The 14,908-nt window shown below is 46.0% G+C and overlaps 1 protein-coding gene across 2 annotated transcripts; it reads left to right on the top strand.

Annotated features, from left to right (window-relative positions):
* The first annotated feature begins 1,864 nt into the window (after window positions 1–1,864).
* On the top strand, window positions 1,865–12,432 carry PEX10 (peroxisomal biogenesis factor 10). Of its 2 annotated transcripts, none has more exons than XM_061566287.1 (8): window positions 1,865–2,006; window positions 3,335–3,599; window positions 4,714–4,794; window positions 5,989–6,158; window positions 6,621–6,989; window positions 8,116–8,309; window positions 9,722–9,845; window positions 12,125–12,432. In XM_061566287.1, the coding sequence occupies exons 2-8, from the start codon at window positions 3,488–3,490 to the stop codon at window positions 12,191–12,193; spliced, it is 1,119 nt and encodes a 372-aa protein (XP_061422271.1). In that variant the 5' UTR covers window positions 1,865–2,006; window positions 3,335–3,487; the 3' UTR covers window positions 12,194–12,432. The 2 variants fall into 2 exon arrangements, with proteins under 2 accessions (XP_061422271.1, XP_061422272.1); XM_061566288.1 differs by having other exon boundaries at window positions 1,865–2,002.
* The last annotated feature ends 2,476 nt before the right edge of the window (window positions 12,433–14,908 follow it).

Here is a 14,908-nt window from a genome sequence, read left to right on the forward strand (position 1 = left end):
AGAAAAAAAATCCACGCCACCACGGGGAGAGAGAGACACGCAAACTCCAAATCTACAGCAGGCATCAGGGTCCTGATCGATCCCACGATCTCCTGCATACCAGGCGAGGGAGTTAACATCTTCTAGCCACCACGGACATCCATCTGACAGTTCACAAGCAATGGTTGAAGCGAGCCTGAATACTGATGAGACATTGAATGTTGAAACCAGCCTTTGCATATAATTATCTGGCAGTTCACAAGCACTGGTTTAAGCTGGCTTAACTCCTGATGAGAAACTGAATGTACGTGCGATGTTGAACTTCTTTCGCACCGTACGTAGCCAACCTTGCTCATTGGAGGTGCGGGGGAAGGGCAATAAACTAAACACAAAAAGCAGTTCTTAGGAAATGAGTTTGCAATCCAAGTTTAAAAGTGAATAGCTCCCCAGTGGCGTCCTCATATCGACGTTGGTACAACCGGGTGACCCTCATCCTCAGCGAGGCTTTCCTGGGTAAATATTCACAACAACAAAAAAGTGATGATCTTTAATTGTGCCATCAGCGCCACAAAAAAAAAACCCCAACATATCTCGAGATAAAGAGATGCACTACCAGAGTAATGAGAGCTCGGGGTGAGCAGCTACATCATGGGACCTCCTTTGCCAGTACCAAAATATACTAATAGGGTTTCCCCCCTTTATTTTGGTACTGGCAAAGGAGGTCCCATGATGTAGCTGCTCCCATTACTCTGATAGTGCGTTGTCTTTGAACTGTGCGCCTTTTGGCGTCATCTGGTCGAACACCATATGAGACTCGGCTCCAAAGAAAGCTGTCTCTGGTATGGACCAATCAGTTTCAAAGACAATGCATAAATTATCAGAGTACTGTATTGTTTTTTGTTTGCATTTGACTGCAAGTATTGTGGTTAATGTAAGCATGATTCCTTGCAAAAGGTGTCAGTTTTGTTGCCAGAAAAAAGGGGAAAAACCCTATTAGTATATTATGGTACTGGCAAAGGAGGTCCATTGACAAAACTGAAACTTTTTACAAGGAATCATGTCTGCATTAACCACATACTTGTGGTCAGAATGCAAAAAAAAATCAGTTTCAAAGACAATGCGTATATTATCAGAGAACGCTTTTTGTATGCATTCTGACCAAAAGGATTGTGTAAAAAGTTTCAGTTTGGTGTTTTAACATCTTCACACCTGTTTTACTGGTATTAACCTCCTGGTTACACCAGCCCACAGGGAATTATTGTGTCCGTCCGTCGTGCAAGGAGGGGCTGGGTGGGGAGGGGAGGGTGGGGAGGGTGGGGAGGGTGGGGAGGGTGGGGAGGGGCTGTTTGGTTTGGAGGGTGGGGAGGGGCTGGGTGGGGAGGGGTGGGGCTGGGTAAGGTGGGGCTGGGTGGGGAGGGGAGGGTGGGGATGGTGGGGCTGGGTGGGGAGGGGCTGTTTGGTTTGGAGGGTGGGGAGGGGCTGGGTGGGGAGGGGTGGGAGGGATGGGGCTGGGTGGGGAGGGGCTGGTCACCCCGTGGTGTCCTTATAAAACTCAACGTTTCACCTACTCACGCCGGCTTGTGCCACCCCTCACAGTCGGGCATATTTGCGGAATACACCACTTCGCCGTTGACCCTGGCCATTGACCGAGCAACCCAACGCTCCTACCAGCTCCCTCCGCAGGAATGTGTTGTTGCCATAAAAAAGGGGAAAACCTATTCTCATGTTTTGGTACTGGCAAAGGAGGTCCCAATGATGTAGTTGGACAAAAATAATGTCAACGTTGAATCTTCGTCGGGTCTCGCTCGCTCTCCCGCTTGCTAGAACTCCGATTACGACACCGCCGCGTCACCGCCTCCTCGCGCCGCACACGTGTCCGGAAGTGGCCGCGAGAGCGACGCACGTGTCAGCAGCATCATCATCAGCTGCTGCCGCTGCCGCCACTGTACGAGTGTGGTTATCAAAGTGCACCTAGCCTGGCACACAGGCGAACGGCGGGTGTTGGGGGTTGCCGCCCTTACACGTGGGTAAGCCGGTGGCGTTGCGGTTCGCGCGTCGCACTACGAAACCTGGCGAACATGGGGTTCCGAGATTATGTGAACCGGTCCTGGGCCTCCTCCCCTAGGTCGACTCAGCCTCAAATTAGTACCTGGAGCGACGTGGAGACAAAGGCGGCCGGGCGTGGTGCTGGTCACCCAGCCTCTCGTGTGCCACAGTGCCGGCCTTCATAGGTGCTACTCGCTTTGGTGCAAGAAAAGATGTGGCCACTACTTGAGCAAAATTGGTACAAGACAGAGGAGAAAAGTGGAAACAAACGACGAAATGTGCAGTGGACACCTACGGGCTATCTGCCCATGGGTCGTGACGGTGTTTACGAAGCGATATTCACAGTGTCCATGCAAAAAAGTCGCTGATTTAACTCTAGAGTCATTTAAAGCGGTTATGGGCACCGTATTCACGACTTGCACTGCAGTTTGAGCCTAAATATGTCTCGGCTTTTGCACGTATACGTGTAGCAACATTAAACATTTAAATGAATATTTGGACGCGATCATTCGCTTTTCCGTGTCGTGTGTTCCTGTTTGCATGTTGGTACTGTTGGAGTAATTGCGCCTGATTGGATTGGTAATTGTTCCAGTTTGCTTTGGTTACTACAATTTCCTGCAAAGTGTCTTGCGTTTTTCCAAGTTGGTGCTTTCCTCCAGTAGGCAACATTTTTGAAATGCCAATTGAAATCTCTTTAGTTATTAATTCAGTGTGCAAAAAAATCGTGATAACTAATACATATATGTGTTTGTGGGCACTGGCATCTACAGCGGTTCTTGTAATTGCCATGCCTCCTAGCAATCAATGCACAGCTTGTGGTTTAAACATCCGGTGTAACGTGCCGGCTCTGGAAATACATTTTATGTCGTGTGCATCAACTTAACGATTTAAATGACACAGTCTCTCACATACAATTGTACATGCAAAGGAAATGTGTTGTCACAGTCCATACAGGGGTGTCACGGTGACGAGATGTTAACTATCTCGCCTTGTATACAGGAGGTCGTGGGTTTGATCCCGACCCTGACGCCTGCTGTATATTTGGAGTTTGCATGTTCTCTCTCCCCGTGGTCGCGTGTATTTTTGTCCGGGACCTCCAGTTTTTCCCACCACATTTAGAAACATTCCTTTCGAGTATTTGGCTGCTATATATTTCCACATGCAGCCACATTGTTGAGTTATCATTCATGGCCGGATCTCTTCTGAAAAAATAGCCGTATAGCTCAGTGGGGCTTACCTGGTTAAAAATAAAAATGGTAAAATAATAGCAAATAGTAAAATTAATGTTTGTCACTTGCATTGGTGTTAGGTTGTCCCTCGACGCGCACAGTGAAGCCTTGGTGCGACAAGATCTCCCTGCCAGCAGAGAATGAGCCCCGAGCCATGAGAACCAAGTCCTCTGCAGCAGCAGCATCAGCATCAAGCCTCTCTTGAACCTCTGGCTCGGAGCCCTTTGCTCAAGATGTCTGTGTACCCGGCTCGGCAGCCCGAGATCATCCGTGCGGCACAAAAGGACGAGTTTTACAGCAACGTGATCAAGGGTGGCTTGGCGGATGTCTTTCAGCTGCTCGTGGGTATGACCTGGCAAACTCACTCGCTGCCTCCATCGCCAGCCAGAAGTTCCGCAAGAAGTTGTAGAATTTGAATAATGGCTACAGCCCTACAGAGTTGGGGTAGCTGGGAATGGGGGCCTAAGCCCCCCCTCCCTCATACCCCCTAGTGAAGATTCAGCCAGTCTTCTGACGACTTATGAAGTCAAAATATTTTTGGTACATTATTTAACACCAGTGGCTTTTCTTTGAAGTTAAGATAATTAATGATGGGCAAAAGCAGATCATATCGTTATCTATATTCTTGGTTCTTTCGGTAGAGTCACGTAGAAGGGAAGGGAAATAATATTATTTTATTATTACCCTTCTACGTGACTTTGCCGAAAGAACCAAGAATATGAATCCTTGCAGTCACGAAAGCTTTAAATCGAAATTTATATCGTTATCTATTAACATTTGTTTCAAGTTTGTTTAACACTGAATTTGTCATGCACCCGCTAAGTTTTTGTATGCAACCCTTTTAACAGGGTCATATAGTAAGTCACGTTACAGGGTTGTATGGTTGGCACACTCGCAGATTCCAAAACACATGCTTTAACGTATGTTCGTGAATCAAGTAGCTTTCATCTTCTTGGTTCTTTCGGTAAAGTTCAGACGCTGTCTTTCCGACAGACCTGTTCTTCACTTGAGGACGGCTGCTTGCGTTTTGGCCGAAACGTCGTGAGAATTGTATTTTATTATGTTTTATTTTTATTATTTTATTATTTCTCTTCTACGTGACTTTACCGAAAGAACCAATAAGATGAATCCCTGCAGTCACGAAAGCTTTAAATCGAAATTCAAGTAGCTTTATCGTCGTCTTCATGATATGGCTACTGTGAGGTGAGGACCCCTCCCCACGTGTCACCAATGTGGTTGGTTGGTTTCTACATTGTCCATTATTTGGTCCTCTAATATTTGTGAATTATATATATTACAGAATGTTGATGAGCTATGAAGCTCTTTTTCACAGATGTCTAATAGGGGCAGGTCAGTAAGTGACATCGACAGAAGAAATAGTGTAATTCTATAAATCTGTTTAGAAATTCTGAATGGACATCGGGCCGTATGAAAATACTGTTTGTTTGATGCATTACAGGAGCACGCAAATGGTTACAGTGGAGGCGAGAGCTGGAGCTTTTGGCTGACGTCACATACCTCAGTCTGACAACGCTTTCAGGTGCCAGTGACAAGATGCTCTTTCTGATGAACGTAAAAAATGTACAAATCAGAACAATGCATCAGACCATATATATGAAACAATTGATTGTTGCTGGTGAGTCATATGTTGTAATTCACGTGACAGCTGCAACCTGGAGAGGCACTATATTCACCACTGTTAAAAATTAACCCGTAAAAACAAAGTTTTTCACTATAAATCCTTTATATGCGTGGCGGCTAGAGTCCTCTCGTCCTCTGGCTTGAGATGGCTGCCACCTATGGGTCAGATGATTGCTTGGCACCATTAAGCAATTGGTAATTACATATAATTTTTTGTTCCTAAAAAGTGTAAAATTTTTGAAAAAAATTTTCACGAAAATTAATTGTCACGCACAACGAGTCTGTGTGGAAAATGTCAGCTCGATTGGATCACGGGAAGTGGGTTAAAAAACGACCAAAAGATTTGCACGGTCCTAAGCAAGCAAGCGAACTTAATATAAAGGATTTAATAAGTATAACCCGTAAAAACAAAGTTTTTCACTATAAATCCTTTATATGTGTGGCGGCTAGAGTCCTCTCGTCCTCTGGCTTGAGATGGCTGCCACCTATGGGTCAGACGATTGTCTGCCAGTATTAAGCAATTGGTAATTAAATATTTAATTTGTTTTCCCTAAACAGTGTAAAATTTTTGACAAAAATTTTTCACGAATATTAATTGTCTCGCACAACGAGTCTGTGTGCAAAATGTCAGCTCGATTGGATCACGGGAAGTGGGTTAAAAAACGACCGAAAGATTTGCACGGTCGTAAGCAAGCAAGCAAGCACGCAAGCAAGCAAGCGAACTTAATATAAAGGATTTAAAAATAGCCATTCTTGAATTGAAATTTCCTTAAAGTCCATCGGCCTTCTCAGCTGTTGTGCCGCGGCTGTTTGCGTCACCGATATTACCCCGCAGTATTTCCACTTTCCTCTCGTGTGTCGCTGCATCTTTCAACCGAGGTAGCTTGCTTCCATCCTGTCCAGTGTCCGATATTCGACGTCCATTGAATTTAATCCCCACCGCAAATCACGACTTAACTCGCCGAATCACAAATTGAGCAGGCGGCAAATGACCGCAATGCCCTCGGCTGGGCGATGAAGGGTGCCTGAAACCGGTTCTGCTGCCATCTTCTTTCCACCCATTCCGCCCCCCACCGACGCAAAACCCACGCAGGCTTCCAGACGCTGGGCGAGGAGTACGTGAACGCGGTGCAGGTGGACTCGAGCGGCCGGCGTGTCCCCTCGACGTCGAGGCGTGTGCTCTACGCGCTCCTGCACACCGCGCTGCCGTACCTGCTGGAGCGGGGGCTGGTGCGGCTGGAGCACGCCATCCAGCAAGCCGAGGTACTGGCGGCCGCACCACGGTAACCCCCTTGCCTAGAGGAGGGGAACGAAATTGGGATTGGGGCGCTCTACATCGAGATTGTTTATTTTGTCTTCACGTGTGTAATTATTGTGACAGCGCTTTGGTTGGCAGATTTGTACCAGAAAGGCACCGCAAGTCAAAAATAAATTGACTTGACTAGAGACCCAAGTTCGATACCTGGCCTTGGCTTACATGAGTGACTAATGAAATCCGAATCAATTCTGTGCCCCTCTCTTGCCCTGCCCCCATTCACCAGACTGCATTGACCAGCATGGTGAAGTATGGTCAAATATCCTCCACGACCTACATCACATGGGGGGGTGGGGGGAAGCCTTCATCTAGCAGCGCATTGACTAACAGCTGCATAAATAACATCGTTTGTAATTCATAGAAATAATAAGTGGCGGACAAGTACATGTCATCTCTTATCGCCTTTGCAGAACAATGCACAGCTACAGCAGAGGGGCGAGCATCCACTCTCTCATGGATCCTCAACCTACTCCCTCGACGACGAGAGCCACCTCCTCGCTGCCAGCAACAACGAGTCGTCGTCGGGAGCGCACAGACGCACGCTGCTTTGGCTGTGGCGCGTGCTGAGAAACGCCGGGCATCGCCTGCAGGCACCGCTGGGAGAAATAGCATTGTGGATACAGAGCAGGCTGGCGGAAGTGCAGGACAAACAGAGGCTGCTGCATGTCGTGCAGGCGACGAGACAGGCACTCGCGTTCCTGCACCGCCTGCACATGTCCCTGTTCTACATCCGCGGTGTCTTCTACCACCTGGCAAAGAGGGTCGCGGGCATACAATATGTGAGTGCTGCTGGTGTGCGGTCGCTTGAGATACAGCTGCGTTAGGGAATGTGAGTGCTTCGTGACGGTAAAGCTTCCTTGAGTCTCAGGACTCCTCTTAAAGAGGAGGCATGTTTAACACGTAGGCTTTCACTCACAGTATTATCGATAACAAAGGGATTTACGCTCTCTAATCCAAAACCTTTATTAGATCATTGGGAACATTGATCAGTTCAAGTTCCAAGGCGGCTGTCGGATTCCGACCAGGATCTCGGAGCGTGCTCTGACCTCTGTGCTCTGACCTCTGAGCTCGTAGGCCACCTCACTCACCCGTATTGGTAAATACAAACTGCATCTTACAGGATCTTGCCTTCAATTGCCTGTGTAGAACACATCCTCTTGCCTCTTGCACCCTCTTTTTCCACTGTACAACCGAGCATGCCTGCGCCGGGGCTGTGCCGACCCAGCCCGGCGTAGCGCTGGAGACGGCCACGTTTGTCTTTCCACTGCAGAACCCGATCGGCATCAACGACACGCGGCCTGGATCCTGCCACAGTGAACGAGTCGACTCGCGCGTTACGATGTAAATGATGAAACCCACTCGTGGGGTGTCTTCTTGAGGCCACAGTTTCACGATTTGGTCCTAGCTCGGCTCAGTTAAATAGCCAGGTAAAAACAACCCATATCACGAGGAGACACAGTCCTGGCATGGCTCAAATGAACAAGTGGAAAAAGGGGGGGGGGGGGTGTTTTACGGGCGCCGTGGTGGCGAGATGCCTCGCCTGGTATGTAAAAGTTTGTGGGTTCGATCCCGACCCTGACGGTTGTATATTTGGAGTTTGCATGTTCTCCCCATGGTCGCGTGGATTTTTTTACCCGGGTCCTCCGGATGTTCCCCCCACATTTAGAAACGTGCGTTCAAGAGTATTTGGCCGTTTTACTTTTTCCAAATGTTAAGCCATTTTGTTGGGCTATCATTTGTGGCCAGGTCACTTCCGAAAAAGAGAGATATAGCTCAGTGGGCTTTACCTAACAAAAAAAAAGTTAAATAGCCAGATGAAAGCCACCCACACGAGGAGCCAGCCGTGGCAATGGCTCGGATGAACAAGCGAAATATTTTTTTTTTCTGTCCCGATGTGCACGGCAGGTGCTGGTGAGAGGCTTCCCGCAGGAAGATGCGAGCATGCGCACCGCCTACCGTGTGCTGGGCGCCCTGTCGCTCGTGCAGCTCGCCTGCACGCTGGCGCTGTGCGCCCGTCGCGCCGTCACGAGGGCCCGACCGCGCCGCGACGGGGAGATCCAGCGTGTAGCGCCGTCCTCCCCATACGGCGGCGCTCGCGGGTGAGACGCCGAGCACTAAGCTCCCTCTCCCCTCCCGCGCGCGCGTTTCCGACTGGGGACGCTCGCTCAACAGTGGAGCCCCTACGAGCCGAGCGATTGCCACGAGTCAGCGGTGGATGGTGACCGTGGCCGAGTGGTGGAGGACGAGGCCCCGTGAGGGTTAAGGTTACACCTTTGGGGCGCCACGGTGGCGAGATGTTGACTACCTTGCCTGGTATGCAGGAGGTCGTGGATTCGATCCTGACCCTGACGCCTGCTGTATATTTGGAGTTTGCATGTTCTGCATGTGGTCGCGTGGATTTTTCTCCGGGTCCTCAGGTTTTTCCCTCCGTCTTTAGAAACATGCGTTTAGAGTATTTGGCTGCTATACTTTTCCACACGGTAAGCCACTTCGTTGAGCTATCATTTGTAGCCAGGTCACTTCTGAAAAAAGAGCTGTATTGCAGTAGGCCTTATCTGATAAAATAAAAATAACTTTGGTTTTTAAATCTAGATTGAAAACTAATTTCTTTACAACTGCTTTTTGCATTTAGTTTGTTATCCATTTCCCGCATCTCCGATTAGCATGGTTGGCTACGTACGGTGTGAAAGAAGTTCTGCATGCAAACATAAATGCACTTTTATTGAGGATCTATTTATTTAAGAAGTGTAGTTGCGGGGAAATAATCACTTCTAAATGACGAGCTGGTGCCAACTAGCTTGAATACCTTGGTGAATGCGATCAAAAGTGACTGGGCGGTGGAGGGCAAAGCCTTACAAAGCCTTCAAGTATGAAAAATTATTAAAAATAATTGCTGGCACAGGCTTGTGCATTACTCCTCGATCCAGGAGCTACCGGGTGGCAGAAAGCATTGGCGAGAGGTGTGGTAGCATCAGTGGCTTTGGCCACGATGACATCTCGATCTTGATCTCTTTGTTCCTTTGCTCATGACAATGACGATCAGAGGTCGCAACCGGGTACCCGATACCCGTACCCTACCCGATACCCGGCTAACCGTACCCGGCCGGGTACGGGTACCCGTTTGCGACTCTGGTGCGGCCGGGTACGGGTACGGGTAGACCGTGAGTCACTGGTGAGTAACTGTTTGTCACTCATTTCCCAACGTCTTGTCTCTTCTCACAATTCAAGTTCCTAGAATCAACCCACCCGCGCCTGCAGCATGGCTTCATCCCAGAGGTCGCAATCAGGTACCCGATACCCGTACCCTACCCGGCCGGGTACGGGTGTAGGGTACGGGTACGGCCGGGTACGGGTAAGGAATCAAAACCCGTTTGCGACCTCTGATGACGATGCAAGCGATGCCAGCGTGTGCCACAAGCTGCGCGCCCCCCGCCTCCCCGCGCGTTTGCTGAGCGCTGGCGCCGCCTGGTGGCTCACGCCTTGAGCGTCCTCTCGTTTGTGTCTTGGGCAGCGAGGGAGCGTGGGGGAGCAGCAGCAGGTGTTCGCTGTGCCTGGAGCCGAGCCGGCACGCCACCGCCACGCCGTGCGGACACCTCTTCTGCTGGGCCTGCATCACCGAGTGGGCCGGCACCAAGGCAGGGCTTATTGGCACCACCAATGACAACGATCCTCCTTTCTTATTCTTTTTATATATATGAAAACAAATGTTTGACCTCACTTTCATGTGTTTTTTTTTTTTACGATGAATTTAAATACCGTAGCACAGCTTGTCAAATCCTGTTCTCAAGACCTACCACAGTCTAGGTTTCAATGTTTTCGCAGCGGCATTTGGCTCACCATCGAACAAAGACGGTCACTGCATCGCATGCTTTCAGACGCGCTTCTGCGGCCGTCTGGAACGCTCTTCCTTCGATATTAGGAAGCCACTGGTGCTTTGCACTTTTAAATCTGGATTGAAAACTCATTTCTTTAGAACAGTTTTTTGTGTTTAGTTTTTAGTCCTTCCCCAGCACCTTCGATTAGCACGGTTGGCTACGTACGGTGCGAAAGAAGTCCGACATACATACATTGTTGACCAATCATTTAATGTGTGCCATGTGAAATTAAGCCTTGTGTTGAATTTGTAGATTTATTCAGAGTATGGTATAGCATTAGGACCGACGCTACTTTCCCCTCCGCGTGTTTTACACACTCCCATTATGAGTAAGCTCTGACCTTTGTACACCATTGTAAACAACGCAAACACTCAATGCCTTCGTCAATAACACTGGCTGTGACAGGGAAAACATACCTTCTGGTTAAGATCAAAGGTTTGTACACGAAGCCATCCAGATATACAAACACAGACATAACTTCAACCATGATGATGGGTACAAACTGAGTAATCATTGGAAATATGTTATTAACCATGTAAAAAAGATTTAACTACACATCTTATTTGACAGGTACTATTCTACTTTACCGAGTGTTGACATCCCCAGCGTTTAATAGTACTGCTTTTTTGTATTTGTATTGTCAGCCAACACCGGTTGCAAACCCCCTCGAAGTCGAGGTGCACCTATTGTTCTCTTTTAGCCCCGCCCACCCCCCAACACGTTCCATTCATTGGCTACCTCATTAAGATAAGCTCCTCCTCCCCGCCCCCTTAACTTGTATTTAAGGGCTTGTCTCTTGGAATTTTGCCTCACTTGATACGGTAAATTTTGTTGTGACGGTCCCACCTGATGACTGAGACTTGTGTTGCCTCCAAAACGTCGTGGTTTATTATTATATTGCTATTATTTTATTGTTTATTTTTTCACCTACGTGACTTTACCGAAAAAAATCTAAGAGTATAAAAACATACACAATCGGAGAAACGTTTCAGGGAATCGCCCTTCTTCGTAGCACATCGTACAAAAGCTGTCTCTGGTGTGGACCAGTCAGTTTCAAGGACAATGCATCTACTACCAGAGCCCTTATAAAACTCAACGTTTAACCTACTCACGCCGGCTTGTGCCCGCCCTCACAGTCGGGCATATTTGCGGAATACACCACGCCGCCGTTGACCCTGGCCATTAACCGAGCACCCCAACGTTCCTACCAGCTCCCTCCGCAGGAATGTGTTATCGCTAAGTAATGTTCGCCAAAACAGTTGGCCAAGTCGTCCGCCTCGGTTCGGGCTCGTGAGACTGGTGCGATGAAAAACCGTAACTCCTTGCCATCTTTCGATTTAAAGCTTTCGTGACTGCAGGGATTCATCTTCTTGGTTCTTTCGGTAAAGACCAGGTCTGTCGGGGAGACAGACGCTGTCTCCCCGACAGACCTAGTCTTCACCTGAGGACGGCTGCTTGCGTTGTGGCCGAAACGTCGTGAGAATTGTGTTTTATTATGTTTTATTATTTTATTATTTTATTATTTCCCTTCTACCTGACTTTACCGAAAGAACCAAGAAGATGAATCAATGCAGTCACGAAAGCTTTAAATCGAAATAAAATTATTATAATTGCATTTTATTATGTTTGAGAATTGTATTTTATTATGTTTTATTTTTATTATTTTAGTATTTCCCTTCTACGTGACTTTACCGAAAGAACCAAGAAGATGAATCCATGCAGTCACGAAAGCTTTAAATCGAAATAAAATTCTTATAATTGCATTTTATTATGTTTGAGAATTGTATTTTATTATGTTTTATTTTTATTATTTTATTATTTCCCTTCTACGTGACTTTACCGAAAGAACCAAGAAGATGAATCCATGCAGTCACGAAAGCTTTAAATCGAAATAAAATTCTTATAATTGCATTTTATTATGTTTGAGAGTTGTATTTTATTATGTTTTATTTTTATTATTTTATTATTTCCCTTCTACGTGACTTTACCGAAAGAACCAAGAAGATGAATCCTTGCCATCTGTATTTTTTGTTTTTCAGGCGGAGTGTCCACTGTGCCGAGAAAAGTTTCAGCCCCACCGTCTCATTTACTTGCGGAACTACAGATGAAATTTGATCATTTAGAAGCCCTGCACCCTCACTGCTCCTCGTGTCAAATTGTTCTTTCCGAATGAGGAACGGCCACTGACTTTGTTCCTGGTCGCCAGTACTTCAAATGTGAGGATGGAACTGGAAATTGTGTCAATTCTATTGGAGTTTGTTAATGATTATTAATTCGTTGACAAGCATGTAATTCATATGTTTGGCATGTACATTTGTGTAATTATTTAATTAAATGTCCCGGCTTATGCGCTCGTATGTGTGTGTTGTCTCTTGGAACCAGCTTATTGGTATGGACTCGGAAGAAGTGTGCAGTTAAAATGTAAAATGTGCCATCATGTCACGATGCCTATTCTCTACTTATTCATTTTACAGTGCAATTTCAGCAATTTTTGCCACTGAAAATAATGCGAGCACCAATTCGTTGTTCTGTGCGAATATCAGTTGCGGCTAAATTGTTCAGCATTATAAAGTTGATTTTATTCTGTGACAACCAGCTTTCAGTTGTCATTTATGTTGGTATGTATGTAGCGTTTCATTTGTGGTTGATGATGGAATTAATTCTGGGTGTTATTCATTGTATTAAATAGCACACAGCCTTGTGTTTGCTATACCATGTGATACATGGTGGTTCTGAAGTCAGGTCACAAGGGGTAATTAGATTTATTTGAACAAATGACAGGGTTAGTGAATTTATTTTAACAAATGTTCAAAACTGACTTCCATCAATTCACGCATGAATTCTCTTGACATGAATGAAGGACGTTTTATTTAAGGATTAGAGTTGCAATCTTTGAACATTAATTTTGTCTCGACTCATTCAGAGTTCTTAGTTGTGTTTTGTAAAAATGTTGGGTTTGAGGTGACGCCCACAGGAAGAAGAAAATTGTAAAGTAATAATGATCACAGATAAAAAAAAATACTTAAAAGAATAATAGTAAACAAAAATAATGCCAGTGTTAAAATGAATGAAATAACCCGATGTGTTCTCAATGGCCACCCTGTATAACGCGGCAGCCAAGTTTGACTGCTTTGGATGTTTCTCATGTGACCCTCGGGAACTTATCGTAAGTCATCTTCTTGGTTCTTTCGGTAAAGTCACGTAGAAGGGAAATAATAAAATAATAAAAATTAAACAATATAATTCTCACGACGTTTCGACCACAACGCAAGCAGCCGTCCTCAGGTGAAGACGCTGTCTCCCCGACAGACCTGGTCTTCACCTGAGGACGGCTGCTTGCGTTGTGGCCGAAACGTCGTGAGAATTATTTTATTATGTTTTATTTTTATTTTATTATTTCCCTTCTACGTGACTTTACCGAAAGAACCAAGAAGATGAATCCCTGCAGTCACGAAAGTTTTAAATCGAAATTTATCGTAAGTCACTTTAGTTGTGGTGTTGGTGCCTTTGGCATTTGCACTAAATTGTAAGAATCATAAACATGGTCCAGTGTGACTTGGGCAATTGTCAGTAATCCGCGGTTCATACGAATACAATATGTAGACAGAATCAGAACCTTCTTCAGAATCTTTATTTATCCTTGAGAAAGCCGATGATCTGTGAAGCTCTTTTTCACACACGTCCAGTAGGGGCGGGTCAGAAAGTTACAACACACAATAATGATGGCAGTGCAAAGTATAGGAAAGGTAAGGAAATTAAAAAAAAAAATCTACTTTTAATTTTACTTGGTAATGGCCACAGCTATTAGGGGCCGTCCATAAATGACGTCACGCGATTTTGGACGATTTTTGACCCCCCCCCCCTTGTCACACGGCGTCACAAAAAGTCAGACCCCCCCTCAAATATGACGTCACAAAGCTCTGCCCCCCTCCCCAATTTTTTTTAAACATGCTTCAAATCGCTTAAAACTATTGTCATTGTAGTGCGTATTGAATGTGGCGCTGCACTCTGATGTAGGAGAAAACATTAAAAAGTCTTTAATTAAGTAGAACGTGTTTATTTTTAAAGTTGCGCATTTTGATGTGAAGTCACATTTCTCAAACCCCCACCCCCTCGTCACACATCGTCACAAATGTCTGCCCCCCCCCCCAGGTGCGTGACGTCATTTATGGACGGCCCCTTAGTTATTTTTCTAAAGCGACATAGCTCAACGAAGTGGCTTATGTGGAATTGTCCATAACGATTATTAACACGGAGGCTTTCGCCAACAATAGCGACCATGGAACAGTTTATGTTTTGGGTTAGATCGTGTAAATATATTTGTCGTTAAACCCGCCACCACCCACATCCCTCGCAATTGCAGTGTTAGCTTCAGGCCTTGACTCGTCACTCAACAAGACGTGCCCTTCATATGCGATAAACAGGCCACAGAGAGTTGACAAAGTTTGGACTTTGCACTTAACACATGGGTCTGATGAGAATTTAAAATAGATACAGTATGTCTGATGCCCAGTCTTTTTTTTAAAGGGACATGAATAGTCGCCTAACAGTAGTTATTGTGTACTCTGAAAACTCTTCAATGTTAAACATTACTAAATACACTCATTAACATTATAAAATGTTGCTGGCACACTGCATTGTGGGAAGATTTGTTCTTGTGTGAACAAGGCACAATCCTCACTGCAATCCCCATCTCATTGGAAGGGATTTCACTGCCAGGCAATCTCCTCCCTGTTTCTGTTAACCCTTATACCCCATTATCTTCATCAGTCACGACAAATACGTGTACACGGATTGTAAAGGTTTTCTTTCACTATTATTGT

Source organism: Lethenteron reissneri, chromosome 36, assembly GCF_015708825.2.
Source record: "Lethenteron reissneri isolate LAM-NWPU_2019-01 chromosome 36, ASM1570882v1, whole genome shotgun sequence".
NCBI lineage: Eukaryota > Metazoa > Chordata > Hyperoartia > Petromyzontiformes > Petromyzontidae > Lethenteron > Lethenteron reissneri.